The sequence below is a fragment of the Pantherophis guttatus genome, chromosome 8 (genome assembly GCF_059756535.1).
Source record: "Pantherophis guttatus breed Tessera chromosome 8, ASM5975653v1, whole genome shotgun sequence".
Lineage (NCBI taxonomy): Eukaryota > Metazoa > Chordata > Lepidosauria > Squamata > Colubridae > Pantherophis > Pantherophis guttatus.
In genome coordinates, this window is record NC_142070.1 from 29,157,501 (window position 1) to 29,185,469 (window position 27,969).

General features: G+C 35.6%; 2 protein-coding genes across 5 annotated transcripts in view; one reads left to right on the top strand and one right to left on the bottom strand.

Annotated features, from left to right (window-relative positions):
• Positions 1–14,375, top strand: part of NR3C2 (nuclear receptor subfamily 3 group C member 2) — a 172,828-nt gene extending 158,453 nt beyond the window's left edge. For all 4 annotated transcript variants that reach the window (XM_060686873.2, XM_060686870.2, XM_087874516.1 and 1 more), the window contains exons 8-9: positions 2,161–2,318; positions 10,184–14,375. In XM_060686873.2, the coding sequence (XP_060542856.2) occupies positions 2,161–2,318; positions 10,184–10,339 (314 nt within the window). In that variant the 3' untranslated portion in view covers positions 10,340–14,375. The remainder of the gene's footprint in view (positions 1–2,160; positions 2,319–10,183) is intronic.
• Positions 14,376–19,394: 5,019 nt separating this feature from the next.
• ARHGAP10 (Rho GTPase activating protein 10) overlaps positions 19,395–27,969 on the bottom strand; it is a 109,211-nt gene continuing 100,636 nt past the window's right edge. The window contains exon 23 of the mRNA XM_034401413.3: positions 19,395–25,988. Coding sequence (XP_034257304.1) covers positions 25,900–25,988 — 89 coding nt within the window. The 3' untranslated portion in view covers positions 19,395–25,899. The remainder of the gene's footprint in view (positions 25,989–27,969) is intronic.

Consider the following 27,969-nt stretch of genomic DNA (forward strand, 5'->3'; position numbering starts at 1 on the left):
CTTCAGAAAAGTATCAGTGGAAGCTGTTACTTCTATTCTCTCCTCCCCTTCCCAAAGATTGGTCCATATAGATTCCTGTTAAATGTATAAAGTGCCATTTACCACCATTAGCATCCTCTCCAAAACTGAAATGATCTAACAACAGGTCCCCAACCAGCTATTTGCTTGCCTCCAGATGCTAAATTATTTAGATAAACATTTAGAACATTATTGCTCTTTTGGAACAGCTGTTGAGCTTCTGAATCTCTCTTTTAATGTCATTATCATTGTAGAATACTATTTTAAAAATTCAGCTTTTCTTTAAAAATAAACAAACAAACACGGGGGGTATTCATAATTTGGAATTAAAAATGAGAAAGGGTATGGGTTTTTAGATGTCACACTCCAGCACTAAGTAGTGAACAAAAGTAAAACTCCCATGCTATAATATTTGCTTATTTTTTTCATACTAGTTTTCTCTCTTTAGATCAGGGCTGTCAAACTCATGGCCCGCGGGGCCAGATGCGTCATGCGCTGGCTACGCCCGGTTTAGTGAAGGGGGGGGAGTCCTGATACATCACATGACACCACCGTGATGATGCGAGTTTGACACCCTGCTTTAGATCATTTTAACATGATGAATGAATTCAGTGAAGTTGCAAATTATATGAAACTGTAGCACCATCTATATATGGAGTTTTGTTTGAAGCTGATAATGATAGAAGAATGTTGAATTAGAAATAAGAATCCAGGTTTACAGGAGGGAAGTAGTTTGTGTAATTGAACATCAGAAAAATATATTCTCTTATTGAAGTTATGTTGCACAGTATTGATAAACTCATATAAAATTCATATGAGGGTTTGTTTGGAAGTCTCTAATAACACCATGGAGACAATCTCAGTGATTGTCCTCATGAAACTGGAAGTAATCTAAAAATATCCTGGGTGATTCTAGATTGCCTGTCTAACTTTAAGAACATTGCAATTGGCTTTTTATATAAGATAAGCTATTTTGGATCAAGCAAGAACGTATCTTCTCCATCATTCTACTTTTCCTAGTTCCAAACTATCTTTTGTAAATTCACCAAAAGGATGATTGATTTTTAGAGTTTTTATACTACTGAGGTTCACACAAAAAATATATGAAATCTTGGTTTCAGAATATTATTCTCAATAATATACTGTTATTATACTTCTTAATACTTTGTATTAAGTAGTTTCTGATATCATTACCAAATCCTGTACTAGGTACTCATTTCCACATATTTACCCTTCTTCTTATCATTTTTACTCCCCCTCTTAATGATATTACTATTATTATTATTATCATCATTATTCTGTTGCTTAGCATGTGCACTGAGAGCTTCTGCACCAGAGACACATTCCTTGTGTGTCTCATCAAACTTGGTCAAATAAAATATTCAATTTAACCTGTATTGTTTCAAAATTGATTTTGGATGTTGGCTGAGACTCGTGTTTAAGTTTAAAAAAATTGTTTGCACAAATTAAAGAGCTTATATCAGTGATGGCTAACCTTTTTGCCATCATGTGCCAGAAGCGGGGGGAGTGCAGGGGGGTCACACGTGTGCATGCCCACACCCTTAATTCTATGCGCCCTGACTCGGGGATGCGCGCACGACCCCCCCCCCCCACACACTCTCCTTGCTCCTGGCACACAATGGCCCAATAGGCTCGTTTTTCTCTCTCCCGAGGCTCCAGAGCCTTTCTAGGAATCTGGGTAGGGGAAAAATGGCCTTCCCCACTCCGAGGCCCTCTGGAGACTGGAAACGTCCTGTTTGCCAACTTCCGGTCCCACCTAGAAAGGTTCTGGAGCCTGGGGAGAGAGAAAAAAGGGCCTTCCCCAACCCCCCACCCCCCGAGGCCCTCCGGAGGAAGGAAACCGCCTGTTTCCCTACTTCTGGTGGGACAAGGAAGCCTGAAAATCAGTTGGCCGGCGCACACATGTGTACCGGAGCTGAGCCGATATGGCTACGGGCCATAGGTTCACCATCACGGGCTTATTCAGTTACCAACCTATAAAATGCACAAGAAATATGGAAACTGCATTATACCAAATTTTGAGTCCGATCATTAAGAATTGGCCTTACTTGCAACAATCAAGTTTTCTTCTACATTTGACAAAAGGTTGAATAATGCACATTTTACTTTCTTTTGTTGTAGTTCCCAAGGATGGCCTCAAGAGCCAAGCTGCGTTTGAAGAAATGAGGGCAAATTACATTAAAGAACTTAGAAAAATGGTAACTAAACATCCAAACAATTCTGGGCAAAGTTGGCAGCGATTTTATCAACTGACAAAGCTCCTGGACTCTATTCATGATGTAAGTAGAAAAGGTATCACGATACTAACCGATGTTATATGAAGTTAGTACCACAGTAATAGCTTCATTGGCAGAATAGAATAGAATAACAGAGTTGGAAAGGACCTTGGAGGTCTTCTAGTTCAACCCCCTGCTTAGGCAGGAAACCCTACACCACTTCAGACAAATGGTTATCCAGTCTCTTCTTAAAAACTTCCAGTGTTGGAGCATTCACAACTTCTGGAGGCAAGTTGTTCCACTGATTAATTGTTCTTACTGTCAGGAAATTTCTGCTTAGTGCTAAGTTGCTTCTCTCCTTGATTAGTTTCCACCCATTGCTTCTTGTTCTACCCTCAGGTGCTTTGGAGAATAATTTGACTCCCTCTTCTTTGTGGAAACCCCTGAGATATTGGAACACTGCTATCATGTCTCCCCTAGTCCTTCTCTTCATTAAACTAGACATACCCAGTTCCTGCAGCTGTTCTTCATATGTTTTTTCCTCGAGTCGCCTAATCATCTTTGTTGCTCTTCTCTGCACTCTTTCTAGAGTCTCAACATCTTTTTTACATCATGGCGACCAAATATTTGGTATATTTGGTAATATTTCAAGTGTGGCCTTACCAAGGCATTATAAAGTGATATTAACACTTCATGTGATCTTGATTCTATCCCTCTGTTTATGCAGCCTAGAACTGTGTTGGCTTTTTTGGCACTGCAGCACACTGCTGGCTCATATTTAAGTGATTGTCCACTAGGACTCCAAGATCCCTCTCACAATCACCATTGTTGAGCAAGGTACCACATATACCGTACCTGTGCATTATATGGCAAAATCTTTGTTATGGAAAAAATTAGCAAAGCATAATATTTTCAAATCTCTTTTCTCTACCTCTGTTTCACTAGGTTTTTTGGCAATAACCAATAAAGTGAAGGAAGAATATATAGTTACCAATCAAAACAAAGAATGCTCCCATTTCCCTTACTAAACATTATGGAAGATAGAAAATAAGTTTTGGATTTCAACCACATTAGTTATTTCACTTCTGTTTCTGATCTACAAGGAAAACAGGAGAGTAAATAAGTCTCAAGATTAAAGTTCTACAGCCAAAAATACAGAAAATTACTTTGGGTCATTGGATGCTGTCAGGCAGTCTCTCATGGGTGTGTGGATGAGGACAATTCACAAACGCATTCTCAGAATTAACCTTACAAGTCACTGAAAATCAGTTGAAGTCCTTTGTTTAGAATTTCATTAAAATGTGACATGTTTCTAAATTCTTAAAAAAGCGTGGCATGTACTGAAACAAGTTGCCCATTGATTTTCTTAATATAGAATCTATGTTTGTTTCTGTACATCATAATCTTTTTAGAGTCTTTGCTGAGTGTAGTAACTTGTGAAACAGCGTCTTCAGTGTTCCAAGGTTTTATAAACAGCTTTGAACATAATGAGTCTGCCACATGACTATAATACTAAAATCATTTAAATTATGTTTTTTTAATTTTCCAATAGGAGTTACTATTTAGCACTTTTGTTGAACTGCCAGTTATGTGATGATATTTGCAAATATCTTTTAAAAGCTATTAAAATCTCTCAGTAAAAAAATATAGAAAATCTCTGTTCCATTCTTACTAGCTTAGATGCAGTGAAATACACTTTTAATATACCATTCAGAAACTTTGGCCTTGTTGTGCGAGAGGTTGCATATAAATACGCCTCTTTGTATTTAACTGGCTTATTTATGAAGATGCAATACAGTATGGTGCATTTCAGGTCAGATCTGTATGAAAGCCTGAGGTTTGTTTACAGAACATACATATGGAATTATTTGTTGAGTAATGTGCTGTTAATTAAAACACTGAAAAATCTTGGTGGGAGTTAAAAGTATTATTAGTACTGCAGTAACAGCTCATTCTTTAGAGAGTTGCATTTGCTTTGAGGAGGGAAATCGTTGCTTTTTGTTGTGGTGGTTCAACATTATCTTGCTCTGCAAACCAGATTAGCATTTTTGGATTAAACCTAATAGGATTTCAGATTCACTGTTTTCAATTAATGCTTTGTTTAATTCAATCTATCCAAATATATATAAACATAGATTCTGTAGGAGGCTGGTTGAGACTTGGGGTGATGTATGGATGTGCATCATGTTTAATATTATAATCCATGTCAATAATCCATTGTCATGTACTTTAGTAATTAGAATATTTCCATTTTTATGCATATTTGGACTGGTTTTAAGAAGCCTCTAGGACCATGATGGTGAAACTATGGCATGCGTGCCAGAGGTGGCACACAGGGCGCCCTCTGCTCACACACACGTTGTCGACCCAGGTCAGATTTCCGTGGCATTTCTTTCGTGAACTTCTGTTTCCCTGCAAACGATGAAACAGAAGCTCACAAAAGAAAAAGGTCTTACCTCTTGCCACGTTGCCGGTGTTGGGATGCTCTGCCTTCCGCCAGCCAGCTGATCTTTGGGTCTCTGCTGTGCATGCAGACATGTCCGCACACACACGTGTTCAAGCATGTGCACTTTTCAGTTTGGTCACGTGCGGACGCAGTTTGGGCACTCAGTGGCTAAAAGGTTCGCCATCACTGCTCTAGGAAAAAATCATAGCTCCTGTAGGTGTATTACTGTAACTCCTTGGAATGAGTAGATAATGCCCTTACAAGTAGTTTCCTTTGTGGTAATACCCTATTTAAATATATTTATAACAAAAGGGCTTATTATTCTATCTATCATCTATCTATCTATCTATCTATCTATCTATCTATCTATCTCTATCTATCTATCTATCTGTCTGTCTATCTATCTATCTATCTATCTATCTTTCCAATCTCAGAAGGTCACTTTTCTCATTTTCAACATTACTCTGGTTATATAACAAAAGAGTTTTAGCTTAGTTTTATAGTTTTTAATGTGTTTCTTAACTGTTTTAGCTATGTTGAACACGGCCTAGTCACTTGTTTGTATGAGAGGTGGCTATATCAATTGATTTAATAAGGCAAATAAGCAAACATTCTACCTCATCTCAACTTGGAGATAGAAAAATCACTGATTGAAAGTTTCACCTCTTCAAAATACTTGTGTTACAGAATAATTTTGAAAACGAGAAGACTGGTCTTCTGAGATTGGAAATATCTTTGAGAAAATTATATAAAATCCTTTTCTATCAATTTGGTTTAAGATACATATTTCAAAAAGTAATATGTTATTATAGTGCCTCCAGTGGTTCCCTACAATCACATCATTTAATAAACTGAGTAGAATAATCCAAAGGTCATGTACAAAAAAAATGCCCTTGGTGACTAAATTGTGCAGAGAAGGAACTGAGCTACTTTAAATACAATAGCAAAGTATAAATAATAATAATAATAATAATAATAATAATAATAATAATAATAATAATAATAATAATAATTTGTATTAAAATAATTTGTAATTTAGGCAGTAACAACAACAGGAAAATTTTACATTAGTTATTTTAGTTGGTGTTCTTCTCATGGGAAACATATGTGAATGCCAAAAAATGCCAAGCTAAGGAAAAAGATCCTGAAAAAAAAAGGTAGGCTGATTAAAATTGTAAAACACCAGCACATTTATATATAGACACCCTATTTTCTAAAAAAATAAAAAAACCCTGAACACTTTGACTTCAGATACAAAGTAATATCACTGATGGAGTCAAATTTAAACTGATGCAGTTTCTAACTCCCCGGGCCGCAGCCCACTACTGCGCATTGAGCCCTCTGGAATTGGGCTGTGAATGTGGCGAGTGTGCATGCACACGCATCTCACTTGCACAAGCAGCTGGTAAGCATGAGTGCGCATGTTCCATTTGCACATAGGTCTGCCACTTGTGCAAATGGAGCTGCTCGCTCACACTTGTCATCCCCTCTCCACCTCCCCGTTGGTCCCAAGGCTGGAAAGTTTGGGAAACTCTGTTATAAAAACCTTGGGAGAACTATTTCATATCTGTACATTTGCACATACCGTAGAAGCTTGCAAAGCTTCCCCATACCAAGATGGCACTATGATGGTACAGTGAAAGCCTCTACTACATTTTTTATGATACAGCAAGTCAAGCTTAATTAATTTTGAAATTCAATATCTTTGTTGACAGTTTGTATCAATAAACTGGCATAAAAGATATACAAATAAAATAAATTTTAAAGAATTAGTTTCTTTTTCTGTTCAGAGGAGAAAGGATTATAGGTTGGGGGAGTAGTTGTTTTGATTTTTTGGGGATTTTTTTGTGGAAGATTCTCTCCCAAAATAAGACACGAATAACAAAAACAAAGTTGCAGTGAGAAAGTTTGGTTGAGGCCTGATTAGTATATGCTGGCACTGATTTTTGTCTTTAAAATACTAATGAAAATTAGTAAATTAGCAAATATATATCAAATACCAAATTTCTAGACCCAAAATCACAATCTTTTGGTTAGGATTAGAATTGCAGTGTACCAGCCCAAAAGTTAGGAATCAGAACTGTCAGGGAGCTTCGTTAAAATAATTTTGGGTAGTTGAATAGATAATCCAGTCAAATTCCTTTCATGATTATAAGAAACTAAGAATAGTCTTACTTGTTGCACAAAATTGTGTGTCACACAATAGCCATTCAGAAAACTCACAAGCAGACAAAATGTCATAACTCTCTTTCATAGCAACTTTTTCCCTAGCCTCTTATCTTTAAGGTATGATCCCTGATTTAGAAAGCAGAATTTAGCTATCAAGCCTAATATGATTTCCTCATAAGTATGACCTTTTAAAAAGAAATTAATGACAAGATAAACCATTACAATAATTACTATTTAACTTTAAGCTTGTTGGATTACTGCAAATAATCAAAACCATTGTTACTGTTATGCAATTCAGTTAAACTAATTATCATTTATGTTGATAGAGAATTGGAAAAATTATTCATATTCTGCGAATTCCTTCTTGATCCCTCAGTTTTTTAAAAATCTCACTTTTTTACAAAAAAACTAGCTGATAAAAACAAAAATTAAATTCAGACGGTAGTACGTTCTTAGTTAAATAAAGAAATAAAATTTTAATAAGGTGCTATTAGAAGCATTATGTGATTTGAATACATATTGCTGTGAGAAGCTTATTTCCCTTTCACAAACTAGGTCAGATGGTGATAATAATTCACTACTCTGTGAGAAGTGGAGACAGAGATTTCAACAATTACTTTTCAGGCCAGCTAGGTTGAGTTTGCCCTCTTGGAGAAATGTAGTTATATCATTGTGGGATTTTCAATAGTTATAAAAATGATTAGGAAGGAATTGTATTTTTTAAAATAAAAAAGCTAGCCTTTCAAAACACAAATAATTCCAACAATTTTTCACAAATTTCTAATTAAATAATAAATTGTGAAATATATGGAAACTTATCTCTAAAATATAAAGTTATGTTAGAAGAAGAGCAGGCAGAGCTGGGGAGGGGGACTTAAGTGCACCATCAGTTTAGAGTTCTTGCATTCATACAAGAGCTCAAGTCCAATCGCTCCTGAATTCCATTGACATTTACTGGGTATCAATTTAGTGTTGACCAAATACTTGTGTATAGTATAGAATAGGCTTGAATAAATTTTCTATGCTGCTACCTTCTGAATGATCCTTCATTCCTTGTAATGAAAGTTACATAATTATAACTAATCATTATAAACCTGGAAGTCAGTGCCATTAACGAATTCGTTACAGTAAGTATATATAACTATTCTGCTATATTTGGAACACAATCCATAGCTCCTAAGGCAGCATCCCTGAGTGACAGAATTCACTGGACATCTTTCTCTGTAGCCAGAGATTGGATTCTAATCTCAGATCATAATATCAGATTTTTGACCGCGTCCATTAAATTCAAAGGTTTATGCTGTCTGAAGTTGGTCTACTTGCTTCTTGTAGTTGATCAAGAAAGAGACAGTAAATGGAGATATGATGTATGCCTCCATCTTCTTGTTATTTGTTTTACTACAATCTTCAATTGCCTGGATTGGAAGCAGGGTAATTAGAATGACCAAAGCAGCTGTTTTGCTTTTCTTTGCCAGGACCAAGGGGAAAAAAATGGTCAACCATCTATTAACTTTTTTTTTTTTCGTGTTAGCATGACATGGCTGTCTGGAACTGATTTAAGTTAAAAACATTTTTAACTGCATACAGTACATCAATTTTGCCCACAACTCAGTTAGACTCTTGTACAAACAGAATATGTGCTGTCTGTTTGCATGATCCTTCTTATTTCTTCCTTCACAAATGTTGTCTTCCATGTGCCCAGCATCCATTCTTTTCATGGCACATTTCTATTTTTTTGGCACCCTCCTTATTTTTTTTTAACATTCCTTTCACCTTCTTTCCTTACTTTTTTTTTCTTTTTCCATAAGTTGCTTCTATGCTGGTCTTCTTTCATCACCAGAAATTCGGCCTTGAATCAAGTAGTTATAGCAAAGCACCTTGGAGAGATAAATTTGTGTAATAAAATCTAGCAATAGGGAAAATATTATATGTCCAAGATAGAAAAAAATATAAGTTTGCAGAAGAATGTATGGCAATGCAGCTTTAAAGGAAGCCAGGAATCTGGGTTAATACAAAGAAATAAACTGAGGGATCCAGAGTTTGATGGTTCAAAAATCAGTTTTATTTTTGGTGCTTCTGGCTTTAGGAATTCTCTCCGCCTAACTAAAATAGGTGCTTTGTGACTAACCAACACAAAAGTTCATTTAGTATGTGGGTACACCTCCTTCCTAGCAGCAATTTGATGATGAGGATGGCAATTCCAACTGTGCCCATGATCCAAAAAAGCCTTGGGGAGCCCTGCACATCTGACTGAAAGTTCAAACTTATTTTCTAAATGTTGTAACAAGGTTATAGGAGATAAAACTAATGGAAATGAGGCATGCTCAGTATTGTTAGCAAAGTGTACATAATTTAGAACAGCTTATAGTACTGTGTGTATTTTTCATGGATTTTCTATTACGGTACTTTTTGTGTGATTCAATTAGTAAAAGGCCAATGAAAGAGAAACATTATTTAGAACAAACAGAAGCTCCTGAGAATAAAGGAAATGGTTGTAAACTAGATGTAGTTTAATCAGTTTTCTAAATCTTGCCTTCAATGTTTGTATAAAAAATGAGTCTATAAGTAAATAGTATAACCTTAGGATAATTTGAGGCAGTTTCACAGGTTTATGTCATTTACTTTGTACATGAAAAGTGCACACTCGGAAGGAAAATGGATGTGGCAAAATTTGTCATTTTTATTTAGGAAGAAAAATAGTGTTTGTAAAGTGGCACCAACACTCTGTTTAAAGAATTCCATTTTCTCCTTCTGCTCGACTTCCAGTTCATGATTGAAAAACCAAGATGTTTGTTACAAACCAGAGCAAATTATATGCTAGTTTCTTTCAGTGAAACTGAAGCAGAAGTAATTTGTTTCAGTTCACAGCTACTTTTTACAGAGATTTTGAAAATAACATTACAAGGCTTTAAAAGAGGTGGGTCGCAAAAGGCTGGAGCAAATACAAAGCAGCCATTTTCAAATCATTAAAATAGCTGGTTTTTGTCAAGGTTTGTGTTGCTGCTTCGAAAACTGCTTTTGGTTGTTTTCACACGTGAGAATGCTGTGCAAATTCATGCAGGTATAAAGATTCACAAGCAGCCTTCTAACAAATATGCAATTCTGGAAAAAGAACAGACTTCAGGGTTCAAAGAAAGGTGCCTCCGATGTGCTTTCAGGTGTTTCACCACATCTTTTTCCAAAGCCTTTGCACAGCCGTAAAGTTTCATCTTTTGTACTACTGTACTACATTGCTTGTTCAGTATTACAAACTATTTTCAACATCCTTTAATGCTCACCATTCCTGACTTTTTTTTCTTCCATTCCATTTCAGCTTGTTAGCGATTTGCTGGAATTTTGCTTCTACACCTTCCGAGAGTCTCAAGCTCTCAAAGTGGAGTTTCCAGCCATGTTGGTAGAAATCATCAGTGACCAGTTACCCAAAGTGGAATCTGGGAATGCCAAACCCCTCTACTTCCACAGGAAGTGACAGAACATGTCTTAATGGAAAAAAAGAAAACTTTGCCTTAAGTTCCCCTGCGCTATTCCACACCCATGAAGGAGCCAAGAAGCCACATTTAAAGTGTGCTATTCAAAATCGTTCAACAGTGTCTCAGTAGTCTAAAGACAATATGAAGGTTTGGAGAATGGAAAACAAGCATCTTATATGAACTTGGTAAGACAAAATAGCCAAGATGTTTATGAACACCAGACCACCCCAAATACTCCCAGCATTAAAAAAAAAAAGAAAAGAAAGAAAAGAAATATTCCTGTTCCTCTGGATGAAAAGCCATATCTAGTCAAATAACTCCTTGATTTTGATATATTAACAGAAGAACATTTTAATTATGTCATGTAGTTTCTGGTATTGTTTGCTTGTTTTAAAAGGGTTTAAGAACTATTATGAACTTTTAAAAAGCTTACCATTGGTTTGCACATAAATAAAGTCAATATGGGGCATTAATTCTTGTACTATACACAAACACACACACATACGTAAAAACAAATCAAATTCCTGGATATGTAACATAGATAATGGAACATTTTGGTGTGGAATAATCTTGGTATATTCACTTGCGGCATTTGTTATCCCATGTTATCCATCATAGATGATCTACACTGTGTTAAGTGTTCATTTATTATTTAACTTGAAAGGATAAGATGTTAAAACAAATGCCTCAGTTTCAATTTATAGTATATTGTGCTGGCTTTACCAATAATTTTTTGCAGTCTTTTGCTGTACTGTACAATGCTGTATGTATAAATTGAAGGACCTGAAACAAATGGTATAAGGAACTTTTGTAAATGAGACCTAAAATCTTTAATGGTTAATAGGATGAATGGGAAAGTATTTTTGGAAGAATTCTATTTTGCTGGAGACTATTTAATTACTCATTTTTGTCTAAACACAAGGTTTTTTTTTTCTTTTTCTTTTTTGTAAAGTGAATTGTTCTGCATGCATAATGAACCGTTTACAGTGTATTTAAGAAAGGGAAAGCTGTGCCTTTTTAGCATCATATCTATCTCACAATGTCTGTTGTAAATAACCACCCATAATTGTTTCCAGTTGTTCTTTTTCCATCCAACTTCCTCAGCATTTGTCTACTACTTTTTACATCCTTTGAGCACAATGAGTCTGCTTCAAGCCTCTTGCTGTGTTTGCAGCTTTATACACATTTTATCTAAGATAAACATTAACATGGACAGACTCCATCAAGACATGGTTTTCTACATGTTCCATTAAAGCTAGTAAAGTTGTGCAGATAATTTGGTTCCTATTTCAGTGGAGCCTGCTTAAGTCAGCTATATGGTGAATTGTGCCCAGGTTTTGTTTTTGTTTTTCTCAAAGACTGTCATCTCGGGATCAAATGAGATTCTGCTCCCCAACCTATTCACTCTGAAGGTCATGGTCCTACACAAAGGCAAATCTAAACAAGACACTCTCAAACACATTGTCCTCCAAGCAAAGTCTCATTAACAGTACAAAACCCTACAGACTATAGTGATCTGCTCATTTTGGGGTTGTTTAATTTTATGTCAAAATTGTGGTTAAAGAATTTTATTTTTCCTTCCTTTGAAAACTGGGATCAATGTATATTGCCAAAAGTGTGGCCAACAAATCTGAGCATATAAAAATTATCCCACATCCTAGACACATTTGGAATGATAATAAGAATAGGGGCTATTTAATGCTATTAATTTTTAGGCAAGTCAATAACTCAGTAACTGTGTATAGGATTGCGATTTAACTACTCTTAAAATGAGCCCTAAAATAGACAATTTTCAAAATCTGGATCTCTCTCAAAACTAAACTATGTTACGGCAACTGTGTCTTTCTTGTGATGATCATTACTATATATCATATGAATAATTTAAATATGTAGCATAATTATTAAAAACAACCTACAATAATTGATATTACATACAATAATTGTCAGGTATCTTCGTCTAAAACAAAGTCTAGATAACTTCTTTGAGAAAAATAAAGGATCTTTTAGGTTGAAATCCTATGTACAATTATTTGAGAATAAGTCCCAGTGGAATTACTAATTACTTCTTAGTAACCATGCTTAACACCATGTAATTAATAACCAAATCTGGGGTCCAAAGGTTTTTTTTAGGTGTGCTTAAAATTTGGATATATTCCTTGGAACCTGCTGCAATTAACAGCAAATCTAATGTACAAACTATTTTTTAAAAGCACTATTTCAAAAACAGTTATGGAGCATACATAGAAGCCCAAGTAATTCCTTGGATCCTAGTCATTCATGAAGTTTTTGAAACTTGAACAGGTATTTGCATTTCCATCTTGCATCGGTAAAATTTAAACAAAACCATAGGTGGATTTTTCAAACCAGTTTTCCTGTGCATCCCCAAATCTCTCTAAGCATCCTCCTCACCCATCTGAACCAGCTTTATAGGGGAAGGGAAAATCTGATCTGCTGATCTGCCAGTATTGTTAATTCCAGTGGTAGAAAAGCAGAACTGAATTCAATTCAACTTGACCTTTTTGAGCCATACAGTTTTCTAAATGAGAATCTATGGAAACAGAAGAACCAAGATATACATTACACAGCCATATATTGGGTTGAATCCTGACAATACTAGCTGAACTTAATTCCAGCTGAAATGAATGCAATTTAATAAATATATTTGCAGTTTTGAAAATCAAAATCCTTTATCAACTCTTTGGACTGCACAGCAATATGAAACTGAATTTCTACAGTGATAAAAATATATAGCATGCAACATGATTGTTTATATTAAATATCCTTTTTATTAAGTTTTTTTAAAAAAAAAACTTACTGAAATTGGAATTTTAAATTATCCAGGTTTGTGGTAAATGATGCAGCTGTTTTTTTATTAGCAAAGTTACTAAATATTTTTCTATCTCCAAGTAACTTTGCTTGATTAAAATATTAAAGCCATATTATTTTCTTTTTTTAAATCCACTGATAGATGTCAGCTGTCTGGTTATTCTTATTTTTTGTACCTTATTGCATTTAATTGTGGTACAATTCATAAATCTTGGAACTGTCATGAATTAAACACTAAATTAGTTTTAAAACAATTTATAACTTTATGCAAAATAGCTATCTTTGAAGGAAAAGTATGCAGATTATAATAAATTCTTTAATCACCTGTTCATGAAACCATTGATTATTGCTTAGAAATCATTAAAATGAACTTCAAATGAAAGGAAGGTATCAGGAGTACATTATATTTTAGAAGGAAAATAGATATTTGTCTCCTGCAAAATAAGATAAACAACTTCAAAATGTGAAAATAATTGTGTTGATTGAGTGTAATGATTTTGTGGCAATGACTGAAATTATACAGCAAGAACACTGTATTTATATAAATGTAAAATAGTTTTAATTTACTGCAGTGTGTATTTCAAGAATAATATTGCATTGCAGTGTATAACCATTCTGTTGCACAGAACAAAACTGAAAAAGGACTAAAAGCTTGCAATATCAAAATCTTAAAATAAAATATACTTTATAATCAATAATGCAAAAATCTAATCACAGGGTGGTATTTTCACTGACTTTTAGAAACCTTTCGGAATTTAAACCATTCTACATTTAATGCACTTTTAATTGTCTATTAAAGATGTGACATTTTTGATAGAGGGGAGAAAGAAAGAAGGAAGGGTGCAATTTTATCTGGCAGATGACTAACTTGTTAGGTAGCAGTTATAATGCCAGGGTTTTCAGAGTAATGTTTCAAAGCTCATAGAGCTGAAGAGCACATTATATCAAGAACTTTAGCACTTGTGCAGGAGAAGTTCTTGGTGGTTGTGTCCTATTATTACTGGATGAAAAAAAGCAGCCAGCACTACAGTATAAAACAGCAACATCTATGCATAATGATGCATTAATAATTAGGAGCTTGCTTCTGTATGTTTAAACCTTTTGAATAAATACAAAATTACTGTTTGGCCTTTATGTTATTGTCTTTAAGTACATAATTTTTATAAGTTGTATAAATATACACAAATTAAAATGGTGTGATCATAGTAATTTCTTGTGCTTTGATATAAATCAGACTAATCTGATTATGCATCTCTTTCTTTAGGCAGAGATTCACACACAATATATTATGTTCAAGATGCTCTTTTACATCACTCTTTTGTCTTCTACATATCTGGATTCCTGCTTTTGTAATATACTTCATTCTCCTAATGGCGGTCTTGGCAGTCAGGCATGGGGATTGACACCGTCTGTAACCAATAGGGACCGATACTGAACACTTCTTTAAAATGCACAGTAAGGGCAATTCACTTCTGCTGTGGCAGTTAAAACCCCTCATTGGGAGCTATTTTTTTTTATAGGAGTAGAACTTCTGAGTAGACATCCAATTTGAGAGCCAGAAGATTGACTGTACTGATATATCAGTAACTCATTGTTGGTCTATAACTTATTGTGGGTGGAGAAGGTTCTTTTACAAACAAAACTGGATTAGCTATGTTCAGGTATAAGGACAGTGAAGTGGATATGCAAATTGACATTTATCCTATTTTTTGGCATTGTCCTACCCTCTTTATAAAGAAAGCAAGTGGCAACCAAACAGCATCACTTCTGTCTAGTTATGGAAGTAACATAGAATCCCAATTTTCCAGGCTTCTGAATCACATGGAGCAAAAAATGGTTGTAGAGATTTTCCCAGAGTTCTTAACTCTATGGAATTAAAATAAACCCTCAATTGGACACCATGGGCGGATAATGATATACAATGAGTATGCTCTGTTCTGCTTTCCTTGATTGCCAATTGTACAATTTATGTTGCTATGTCTGAACAGGGCAAAGGTTTTTGAAGTATCTCTGTTCACACAACAGAAAAAAGTGAAAAAAACACTGATGACTGGAGCAACCTATGATAAGCCAAATCAAAGAAACTGCACAATGATTTAGTATGGTATGTGAATCAACCACAATAAAGTTAGCCTCACACAGATACATATTAGAAACTTGAAACCATCCACAGCCTTTTTGAATGTTTGCTGTTTCAATAATATAAATGAAAATCAGAATCACTAGTCATCTATTCACTATTCTCAATGAATTGCACCTTCATTGTTCTAGGACAGCATTATCTTCCTGCCTTTTAGAAGATTTTAAATGCTTCCTCACATGGCAATGGCCAAGAATGCCCTCTTTAGATTGTGAAAATTAACCAGTGGCAATGGTAATTACGATCTCTGGTCCATTGTAGGACAGTTGTTATGCTAATAATGTACTCCTAGAAAAACAAAAGTAGAAAATGGTCATGGAAAAATTATCTCAATTTGACAAATTGGGAAAAGTAAGAAATTTTCCTCTTATTTATGATTTAGTAAAATGTGTATATCTGGCAAGGTAGAAGAACAGATTTATTTTAGTGATCCCCAGCAGTACCAAAATTATGTAAGTCCTAACAATGAAAGCAAGGTCCAAATTTGTTTACATTATATATCCTTGGCGTACAACCAAATTGAGCCAAAAATTTCTATCGCTAAGTGAGACAGCTGTAAAATGAATTTTGCCCCATTTTATGACCTTTCATAGCTGTGGGGTTGTTTTGATCTGGACTTTCAACAACAAAAAGATCAAGGGAACAAAGGATATTAGAAATAAACCATTGGTTTAAGGGATAGTGCCTCTAAGAGTACTTTGAATTCTTATACCACTGCATGAAAGGATTCTGGAAAGGGATGGACTTCACAAGAACAGAGAAGAACGTATTTGGAAAATGACTGGTTCAATTTATTCAAAAGGCTTTAAACTAAAAATGAGGGGCGGGCTGACCAATCTTTGGGACTTTTACAAACAAAACTGGATTAGCTATGAATGACATAGGTGTATACTATAGGCCACCCAACCAAGCAGACAAAATGGATGAACTTTTTTGCTAATCTGTAATGCATGAAACACACCACAGTAGTAATGGTGGACTTTGACTACCCTGACATCTACTGGGAAACAAACTCTGCATCAAGTGGGAGATCGAACAAGTTTCTTATGAGTCTAGCTGATAACTTTGTCATCCAAAAGGTAGAGAGGGGTACTAGGGGCTCAGCTATACTGGACAATTCTTACAGAAATGAAATGATAGAAGGGGTTGAAGTTGCAGGCACTTTGTGGGAGAGTTACCATGTTATATTGGAATTCAATAGAAAGTAGACACAAGCAACACAACCAAATCAGACTAATGCCCTAGACTTTAAAAGAATTGGTTCAACAAACCTAGAGATTGGGAAGGATCCCATGGATGAAAATCTTAAAGAAACAATTCAAGAAGATTGGGAAACCCTGAAAAATGTGATTATAAAAGCCCAGTCCACCACAATACCACTGAAAAAGTAAATAAGAAATCTAAGCATGGTTGCATAAAGAACTCACTGATAAAGTGAAAGACAAAAAGGGTAAGTATATAAAATGGAAAGAGGGATACATAACTAAGAAAGAATACTAGCCTATAGCCAAATCTGCAAAGATGAAGTCAAGAAAGCTAAGGCTCAGAATGAACTAAGACTTGTAACAAATGTAAAAAATAATAATAAAAGTTTCAACATACAAAAAACAAGAAAAAAGTCAAAGACACAGTTCACTAATGAGAGAAGATGGCAAGCAAGTAATAGGCATTAGGGAAAAAGCAAAGCTGCTTAATTCATTCTTTGCAGCTCTCTTCACGCAAAAGAAAAAAAATAGCCCAACCTACCAAAAATACAACCGTAAAAGACAGACTAGGAATACAAATTAAAATAGTCAAGAAAATGGTAAGAGAACGCCTGTCCACTCTAGATGAGTTCAAATCACCAGGACCAGACGGATTACATCACAGAGTTCTGAAGGAGATGGCAGACATGATCTCAGAATCATTGAACCAAATATTTCAAAGTTCCTGGAATGCCAGGGAATAGCCAGCATCTCAGACGATAGGCTCAAGATCCAGAAGGACCTTGACAGACTTGAACACTGGGGACTAGCTAACAAAATGAAATTCAATGGTGAGAAAAGTGTTACAGCCAGGCAAGAAAAACCAACTGTACAGATACAATATAGGTGGAACCTGGCTCAATAGCAGTAACTGCAAGAGGGATCTTAGAATCTGAGTGGACAATCCCTTAAATATGAGCCAGCTGTGTGCTGTAGCCACCAAAAAAGCCAATGCAATCATAAGCTGCATTAACAGAGGGATAGAATCAAGACCACATGAAATATTAATATTTTATAATGCCTTGGTAAGGCCACATTTGGAATACTGCATCCAGTTTTGGTCATCACAATATAAAAAGATGTTGAGATTCTGGAACGAGTGCAGAGAAGAGCAACGAAGATAATTAGGGGATTGGTGGCTAAAACATATGAAGAACAATACCAGGAATTGGGTATGTCTAGTCTAATGAAAAGAAGGGTTAGGGATGACATAATAGTAGTGTTCTAATATTTGAGGGGCTGCCACAAAGAAGAAGGGGCCAAACTATTCCCCAAAGCACCAGAAGGTGGACAAGAAGCAATGGATGGAAACCAATCAAGGAACTAAGGAGGAATTTCTTAACAGTGAGAACAATTAATCAGCGAAACAGCTTGCCTTTAGAAGTTTTGGATGCTCCATCACTGGAGGTTTTAAGAAAAAATTGGACAGCCATTTCCCATGATATAGGGTCTCCTGCTTGTGCAGGGGATTGGACTAGAAAGTCCAATCCAAGGTCCCTTCCAACACTGTCCAAGGTCCCTTGGAGGTCCCTTCCAACACTGTCATTCTGTATCAGTGCAGTTGTTAAGTTAGTAACACAGCTGTTAAGTGAATCTGGCTTCCCTATTGGCTTTGTTTTGTCAGGTTGCCAAAGCTGATCATACGATCCTAGGACACTGCAATTGTCATAAATATGAGTCAGTTGCCAACCATCTGAATTTTGATCACGTGACCACGGGGATGCTGCAACAGTTGTGTGAAAAACGGTCATAAGTCATTCTTTTCAGTGCCATTGTAACTTCAAATGGTCACTAAAAGTCATAAGTCGAGGATGGGCTGTAATGGACTGTGGCTGCCACAGTATAAACATTTACTACAACAGTATATTATGCAGCAATTCTTTGGTCTTTATTTCTGGTTCTAGTTTCTATGCAGGGAAAGCTCAGGAGCCTTGGCCCCTCATAATTACCCAAGCACCCCACCATTTACAAAGGTAATAACATATAAGAAACACTTAAAATGTATGCTTACACATTAATAGCTTTAATACATTCTGAGGAAAAAGCAAGTTCTGCTTGGATCCAGCATTCAAGTAGAAGCCTATTTCTACTCGTTTCTAATAACACTGCCTCACTGAGAAACAGCTATTATTTTCAACTCTTGAATTGGATCCTTTCATTAGAAAGATGTAACTAAATGATGCCTAATTAGCTATTTAAATTACTCTACCCCAAACATGAAGGAGAGTAGAATGATGCTTGTTGCTCTCATTCTCAGCTATTCCATGAAATTGTGAAAAGGACTGTAGTTTCTTACACATCACTCAGACAATCTTGATTAATCATGCCTGCATGAGGAAACTATGAGCATAGTTTTGTGTTAGCCGAGGGCATCACAGGGATTCTACGTCTTGAGTACAATCATACTAGAAAAAAGAAGAGATAAATAAAGAAACTCAGAACTGTGTGCGTTTCAATTGCCCTTCTAATAGTTCAAACAGACAACCTGATTTCCATTACCTTATTCCACAGGCATCTGTGCTGTTTTGGGTAACATTTCCAAACTGCATGATGATCTCCCAAGTAGAATCACCTTTAAGCTATCTGGTACCGATTATAGCTTTAGATACTAAGATCTATATTAATGCCCCAGTCTGGGAGAGTTCCAGTTGGACTAAAAAAGCAACGCTATGTTGGATCACAACTGTGTCATCTGGAAATAATTTGTGTACAGTTCTGGACAAAAGAGCAGCCAATGGTTGTCAGTTAAACCTTCGAATTAAAGAAAAAGTGTAAAAGTATCATTAGCTATGATCTGTTTTTCAAACCATTTTAATTTAATTAAGGACGACAATAACAAAGATCTTGTATTCCTAAGAATTTATTTAAAAATTGGTATGTTCCAAATGTTCATTACAACACAGATTTATTGTAAAATGCCCAGTAAAATGCACAGGTCATGTGATTCAATTTCTGATTATGAAGTAAATGTGTATTTACCTCCTACTAATCTGTGCGTGGTAATCAGCTTTATTGAGGATGAACTATAGCTATCATTATTACAATCTTGATACAAGTTTAAATATCCTTTACTTCATTGTAGGTTTTTGTTTAGGTTAGTTTACTTTATTGTCATCGCATCTTGTACAACAAAATTAAATGCCATCTTCAGTGTACATTGTAACTATAGAAACACAAACACACATCCTTTACATTCTATACAATTGAATTGAAAACCCAATTTTGTATTAATTTTGCACTATACAGTAGAATTCAATATAGTTATTGCCCTGGGATAGAAGCTGTTTTTCAGCCTATTTGTCCTTGTTTTTATTATCCTGTACCGTCTGCCAGATGGTAATAGTTCCAAAAAAGGGTGCCCAGGATGGGATGGATCTTTAAGAATGTTTTGAACTTTCTTAAGGCAGCGGGAGCTATAAAGCTCTTCCAAAGAGGGGAGAGGGCAACCAATGATCCTCTGATGTTAACCTCTGGAGTGCTGTCCTATCTGCCACTGTACAATTGGCAAACCAAACAAGTGGTAAAATACCATCTATGGTGCAGCGGTAGAAGGTCACCAGCAGTTTTTCATTGTTGTTTCCTGAGAAGTCTCAGGTAGTATAATCTCTGCTGGGCCCTTTTGACCAGTGCTGCAATGTGAGTGTCCCAGATCAGGTCCTCTTTTATGATAACAGCCAGAAACTTAAAATTGGCCACTTGCTCCACTTGGTCTCCATTGATAAGCAAGGCTGGAGGTCTGATCTATTCCTTCTATAGTCCACTATAAGTGGTCCTTGGTCTTAAGGTCGAAAGCAACCGGTCCACCTCATCTCGATAGGCAGACTCATTCCCCCCCCCCCCGGGAGATGTGTCACACCACTGTTGTATCATCTTCAAATTTAGTAATAGTATTACTAGCATGAGTGGGAATGCAGTCATGCACATAGAGAGTATAGAATAAAGGACTCAACACGCAACCTGTGGTGTACCAGTGTTAAGAATAAAGGATGAAGAGATTACCTAATCTGACCCTGTGAGAGCAGCGACAAGAAATCCATATTCCAAAGGCAGATTGAATAAGAAAGCCCAAGATCCATAAGTTTAGACACTAGTCTACATGGAAGTATTGTGTTAAATGCAGAGCTAAAATCTACAGAAAGCTTCCTCACATAGCCCTCCCGCTGTTCCAAATGAGTCAGAGCAGTATGAAGAGTGATGGCTATAGCATCCTCTGTAGATCAATTTCTTCTGTATGCAAACTGGTGTTTATCAAATGTATGCGGAAGACCAGAAATGATGTGCCGGCAGACCATTTTCTCAAAGCACTTCATGATGATAGGAGTGTCACTGGTCTGTAATCATTAACGTTATTGATAGGGAACTTCTTTGGCAGCGGAACAATGGTGGAAGCCTTCAAACAAGATGGAATAGTGGACTGGGAAAAAGACCGACTGAAGATCCTGGTAAAGACTCCAACCAATTGATCAGCAGTCTTTAAGCACTTGGCCAGATATACCGTCAGGACCAGCAGCCTTTCTAGGGTCCACAGCCCTCAGAATGATTCTCATCTCCTATTCCTCCACAATGAGGTGGGGTCTACAATGGACTGGTGGCTGTATTTTAGGTGTCTCTGATGTCTCCACTTCAAAGCGAGCAAAATGACAAAATGGCTCCTCTGTCAACCATGCATCCCCCTCAGCAGGGATGACATTGGTCAGTTGATGGTTGGTAATTTGTTGGCTTCCTCGCCACACCTGCCTATGTTATTACTATAAAAATGATCCTCAATCTTCCTCTTATAATCAGTCTTTGGCCTTCCAAATACCTTTCTTCAGACTAGCTCTGGCAACACTGTATCTTGCCCCGTCACCAGACCTAAAGGCCTTGGTCCTGTCATGCAAGAGGTGCTGGACTTCCTTGGTCATCCAGGACTTCTGACTGGGATAGATCCTAATACATTTATCCACAGTGATAGTATCTGTGCAGTGTTTGATATAGCACAAAACAGCTGAAGTGTGCTCCTCTTGGTCAGGGTGGTAAAAGATGTCCCAATTTGCGTTCTCAAAACAATCCTGAAGTTGTTGGGAAGCATTTTCGGGCCAAGAGTTCACTGTCTTCATTATAGGCAGAGCCTGTCTCCTAAGAGGGATTTATGCTGGTGCTAAAAGCAATGACATATGGTCTGATTGTCCCAAATGTGGTAATTGTATAACTTTATAGCCATGTTTAATGTTGGTATATACTTTGTCCAATATGTTTGCTCCTCTAGTAGCACACTTAACATGCTGATTTTAGGGAGCACTGCTTTTAAAATATGTAGTCTGCATATGTCAAAAATGATTCAAAAGTAGTGCTTTAGAAACTGTACAAGCACAGCACCTTTCGGCTATTGACAAAAGCAGCCATGGTGGGTTTTTTTTTTTCCTTCAGATTTCCATGCAAGATGAAAAAAAGATATGGCTGTTGTTCTTGCTCCAAATTGTATTTATAGCATAGTCTTAGTGTGCTGAGGCCCGGAATTCCAAAGAAGATGGTGATCCACTCTATATAAAAAATTATCATTATCTTCTTAATAAGCACTTTGCCATCAACCATGTTATAGTCAAGACTTGGTTTTGAAAGCTACACAAAGTTATGTATACATACAGTAGTGGCCCACAATTGTGGAAGCGTTTTGGGAAAAGTGTATTTTCTAAAACAAACTAATAACACCACTTTTTTTTGTAGTAGTACCATAAAATTATATATCAATGGGAGATAATTTAATCAAGAATGTAATGCAATAACTTTTATGAAGGATTTGCTATTAGAATTGCAGTTACAGTATAAAGAAGAAAAGTGAAACACGTAGAAAAAACAAGATATACAAAAATTATCCCGTCAGTTAATACTTAGTTGGGTAACCTCTAGCATGAATTATGGCCTTACAACACCTTCCCACAGAGTGAACCAAGTCTTTTAGTGCTGCAGCTGTACAATGTGAAACCAAGATTGAATGATTGCTTCTATTAACTGGGTTTTATTGCTGGGTGGGTCCTGACTAACAAGTTTCTATAGTCAGCTCCACAGATTTTCAATTGGTTAAGGTCTGGGCTATTCCCAGGCCATTCCACAGTGGAATATAATTATCTTGAAACTCAAAAAAAAAAAAAAAAAAAAAAAAAGTGATGTTATTAGCCATCAAACCTCAAAAATATACTTTTCCCAAAAGGTTTCCACAATTTTGGCCACTACTGTATACCTAGGAAAATGCACACTCCAATTTGTAATAGATTAGGGCCTATGTATGCATTATCTCAGATGCAAAAGATGCAGTAGAAGTCAGTTCTGAAACAATTTAAGCAAACAAAATGTTGAAAACTGCTGCTTATTCATTGAAGCAGCATTTCACAAATCAGCCACAAAAGATTCACTCACTGTTATCTCAGAATCAGCATTTTTCAACTGAACAGTACAGTTCTGGTTGAAAATCCCTAAGAATTTACTGATCATGCAACGTAAGATCAGTTGATGTACACATTGGTAGAAACCATTATTCAAGAATGTAAAATTAATATTTCCACTGTTTCAATTTCCTGTCCTCAAAATCCTACTACTTCCAACTATTTTTCTTTACAAAGTGGTGCATTTAAGTCATATCAGTACCTAAAATGTGGAAATTTATATTATAGTGAACAGTATAATTTTTTTTCATATATTATTGTTAAAAAGCCCAAACTAGCTACGGGTAATAAACACTACCTTATTATAGAAAGATAAAGTTGTCTGAATTTTTCCTCTTTTGTTCGGAAAATCTGGCAACAGAAGATTTACCACAAACAGCTACATGAAAAAGAATTAAGTGGTCACCATCCATTCAGTTCCTTTACATTATCCTTAGGACTTAAAAACTTCTTGGTTGAACATGAAAAAAAAGTCCTGAATTTCATCAACTGATTGGAAACTTGTAAAAACTGTTTCTGAAGATAGTAAAGAAAAAGTTCTCAAATCAATAGTAAGTTATAGTTTATATTTCATTTTAATCAATGGTTCTCAGGGGATCATAAAAAAAAAAATTGGCAACCCTGATTAAGTTATATTTTAATGAATCCTTAGTGAAGAGAAGCTGACCCAATCTCTGCACGGTACAAAGTTATACATTATATAGGTCTATAAATTTGAATGCACGCTTAGTATTTGTGTGTAGTTGATTACACAGAATAATAAAACAGTGAATATTGCAGGATAGAACTTTCAACTACCCATCAACATAATCTAGGAGATAATATCCAGTCATAAAAGAAATTGAAACTACATTGAGGATGGATATTTCAATAAGGTAGTATATTTGACATATATCCTCAAATTGACTGTAAATTACTATGAAAGGTTCTTCAAGTACCCTCACATTCTCCAGACTTCATTATAATTGAAAATCTGTAGGGTGTTCTCAAACATGCAATGCATGTAAGAAATCCTAAGAAAATTTCTGAGCTACAAAATTCTACAAGGAAGAGTAGTATAAGTTTCAGAGGCACAAAGCAAAAAAATTAAAGTTGTCTACATCTGAAAAATGTTTTTCCTGTTGAAGGAGGTATTTCAAAGTGCGGACTGAAAAAAACATCCAAACTTCTGCACCTACCATAATCAGTTTTCATTGTCTTTGAATTTGTAAAAAGATGCATATATAGTAAGTCTGTGTTTAAATTTTCAGTAAAATGCTTACTTAACTTTGTATCCTGTAGAAGTTATATCAACTTTTGTCCACCTAGTTGTTAATCAAAACATGCAGTGTTGCCTAAGCTTTTGCATTCAACAGTATATACATATTTCAATCAGGAGCTGGAAGGGACCTTGGAGGTCTTCTAGTCTAGCCCCCTGCTCAAGCAGGAGACTCTATACTATTTCAGGCAGCTGACTGTCCAGTCTCATCTTAAAAACCTCCAGGGATGAAGCTTCTGAAGGCAAGCTGTTCCACTGGTTAATGTCCTCCCTGTTAGGAAATTTCTCCTCAATTCCAGGTTGCTTCTGTCCTTGTTTAGTTTCCATCCATTGTTTCTTGTCTTGGCCTCTGGTCCTTTGGAAAATAAATTCACCCCTCTTCTTTGTGGCAGCCCCTCAAATACTGGAATACTTTAATTTAATTTAATGGAAGGAGTTTTCTAATATTGAGAGCTATTCAGCTCTACAATTCCATTATTAACTTGAGTGGTCCAGCCATTTCCCTAACAGTTGAGACTGAGCACTTGTACCACTCCAGACCCTGATGGACTCTAATCCCCATCAACCTTGATATTCATTGCCTGAGGCGAATGATAGTGAAAATACAGCAACAACTGGAGAGGCCAGGTTTCCCCATCTCAGTTCTACTGGAAGAATTTGCAAAGGCAGGGAAAGAGAAAACATACTTGCCATGAATTCTTCCATATGGTTTAGCTTTGGATTGAAAACTTTAATAACCTTCTTTTGAACATGAACAAGAGATTGGAAGCCGGCGATAGTACATCCATGAAAAAAAAAACCTTAAGAGTATAGAAGAAGCACTTCAGGGAGATTGCTAATTTAGCTACTTGACATCTACTTTTCAGTGAGCATTTAAGTGAAACTACATTATTTATATAGATTTATTTTCATACTTTGGACATTTGAAAATTACATTTGATTCATCCCTTCTGTAGATTTTAAATGCATCCTTTTTTTCCAGCTGATTTATTCATTTTCAAACTAAGGGGCATTCACAATTAATACACTGGATCCAGCCTGGTGAGTACTTAGATGGAGTCCTTCAGAGATTGGATTGGAGATTACAGCAGAAATTAAAAAATTAAATCCCCAGAAGGCAACAGCAACCCACTTCCATACTGCTACTATAAGTTACATGGCTGCATTCCTGAAGTCATCTGGACTTGTGCTCAGCTTGAAGAACTTTGCCTTTTTTAGATCAATTACAACCTTCGCAATGAATTGGCCATATGAATCTTCTCCAACAGTTTTGGTTGCAAAGAAGTTATTTGAGTCCACTTTCCAAAGTTTTATACCTCTCAAATTTAAAATACAAAATCAGATTAAACAGTTTTATGATCTTTTTAAACTGGTATTTGGATAACAATTTAAACGGCTTTTTGATTCAAGTTCTTACAAACATGCAAACATACAAATAACTCTAAATCTTTACAAAGTATTATTTATAAAATTAAATTTCTTTCTCTTTCTCTCTCCTACTCCATATAAAATTACATGCAACTGCACTGTTAAATCTTTATACAGATTAAGATATTAATCTCAAATTTTTACTGATTAAAAGTTTCTGAAGCCAAGAAAAGCAATATACAATGTCTATCTTTCTATAGCCATGGATACCATGTACACCTTCCAAGCATTCAGAAGAAAACTAAAGAAACTGGACATAGTTTTGCGGAATGAGTCCTCTCTTCCCATTTAGAGTTCCTTCTAACCAGCCAGGTTCTCGTGAAAGATGCACTGAAGAACACAGAAAAAGAAAAGAAAAATGCATGTTAATTGGGTTAATCCATAATTTATAAAACTTTTCCAAAATTGTTCAACCAATATTTCACATAAACAAATTAAAATCAATCCTTGAATCTCCATTTTCCAGGAATACTAATTAATGATAAATGTGAGAGATAGGGACATATGGCTGAACTTCTATAAGAGGAGAATCGTATAAGTCTATGGTAGCAAAAAATTAAGAGGAAAAAGTTAATATTTTCCAACTAACACAGTTTATAAAAGGCATAAGCTTTTATAATATTCAGCTCATTTTATCAGATGCAGTGTTTACCTGAAGCAGATTCTCACAACAAACAGGAAGGAGTTTGTTGGAAGGAGACAGCACCACAATCCCAAAGGTCTAGTTGCTATCTGGTCTACACCAGCAACCCCATTACCAAAAATACACATGTACAAGATTGAAGGAATCTACACATACTGTCCATCATATGTGATATATTCAATCATCTGCAAACAATGTACCTTCTGGATTTTATGTAGAACAAACTGGACAAATTTTCCTCAAAGAATTAATGAACAGAAGTTTGACACCAGGTCTCCAAATGAGGCCAAAATAGTATCGGAAACTGTTTTGGAAAAGCAAGATTAAATCCACCACTTCACTTAGCAAGAAATTGCTGAACTTGCATATATCTAAAGTTTTTGCCAATCTCAGAACATCTCAATAAACACAATGAGTTTTAACACATTACTATTATTAATTAGTAATCTGTCAGACAATCTGTTTTACATGCCATAACCCTAATCTCCAATCTTTTTCCTCATCAGGATTTTACCCTGATTTAAATCTTACATCTGTCTATCTAGCCATTCTGATGAAGTGAGCTGCAACTAATGAAAGCTTATGCATTTTAATAAAATGTATTAGTTGAAACCAGAGAAACCAGATTCCTTATAACTAAAAGACTTTAAAACAACAGAAATATTCAGAATCGGTAGTACTTTCTGACCTTACAGATCTAAATGGTAAGATAAAAATCAGCGTGCCTAATATATCACAATACTATTGCAACACAAAATATTTTAGAACACTTTGATTTTGGCGCACTTATACTGTATTAGTTGAAAAATCTAATGATTGCCACTGGACCCTTTTGCTTTTGAAGTATTCACTGCATCTTTGAGAGAGATTTGGAGCATGACTCAAATTTTCCAGTTATATTTAAGATATTAAAGCTAAGTTATTAAAAGACTTGAAAAAGACAACAGTTCAAGCACTTTAAATACGCAGCAAAAATGAATTATAAATGAAATGTCTCAGAGGAAGCTATTGAGCACTTTTTTCTTCCACTTTGCAAAGTGGAACAGATTCTCTTTTCAGAATCAAATATAAAAAGAATAAGTTATAGTGGTATATAGTGGTAGCAGACTGATTTGTAGCTGCTTAAAGAAAAGTAACTGATTTGTCTTGGGATTCTCTTCTTTGATGTCATTTTCAAATGCTAATACTGAATAAATAAAGAATAGTTTTCCTTTGGTATAATGACACGTAAATTGGTTGCAAAATCATTAATTGAATCTTTATATGGAATGTATCTTAAAAGAAATTAAAAATGCATAGCAATTGCACCAATCCTGAATAGTGTCGGTACCCAAATTCTCCCAGTTTATTGGTTTCTTTGAACCCAAGCCCTGCTCTCAATCCAACCCTCCTGAACAATAATAATGGGTAAACTAGCTAAAAGAGAATGAAGATGTTACCTGATTCTGGTCAAGATTTTCTCATATAAAATAGGTTAAGGAAAGGAGAATAAATACAGGAGAGATTAAAAAGGGAGTAGTAGATGGAGGAAAAAGTGGACAGGAGAGAATCTTCCTTTATGGATGTGGTGATTTATGTCAGTAATTTAACGGTTATATTAAGTGGCTGTTATTGGCAATATGTCAATTTGATGGATGCACTGTCAGTTTGATATTTTAAGTTATTGGT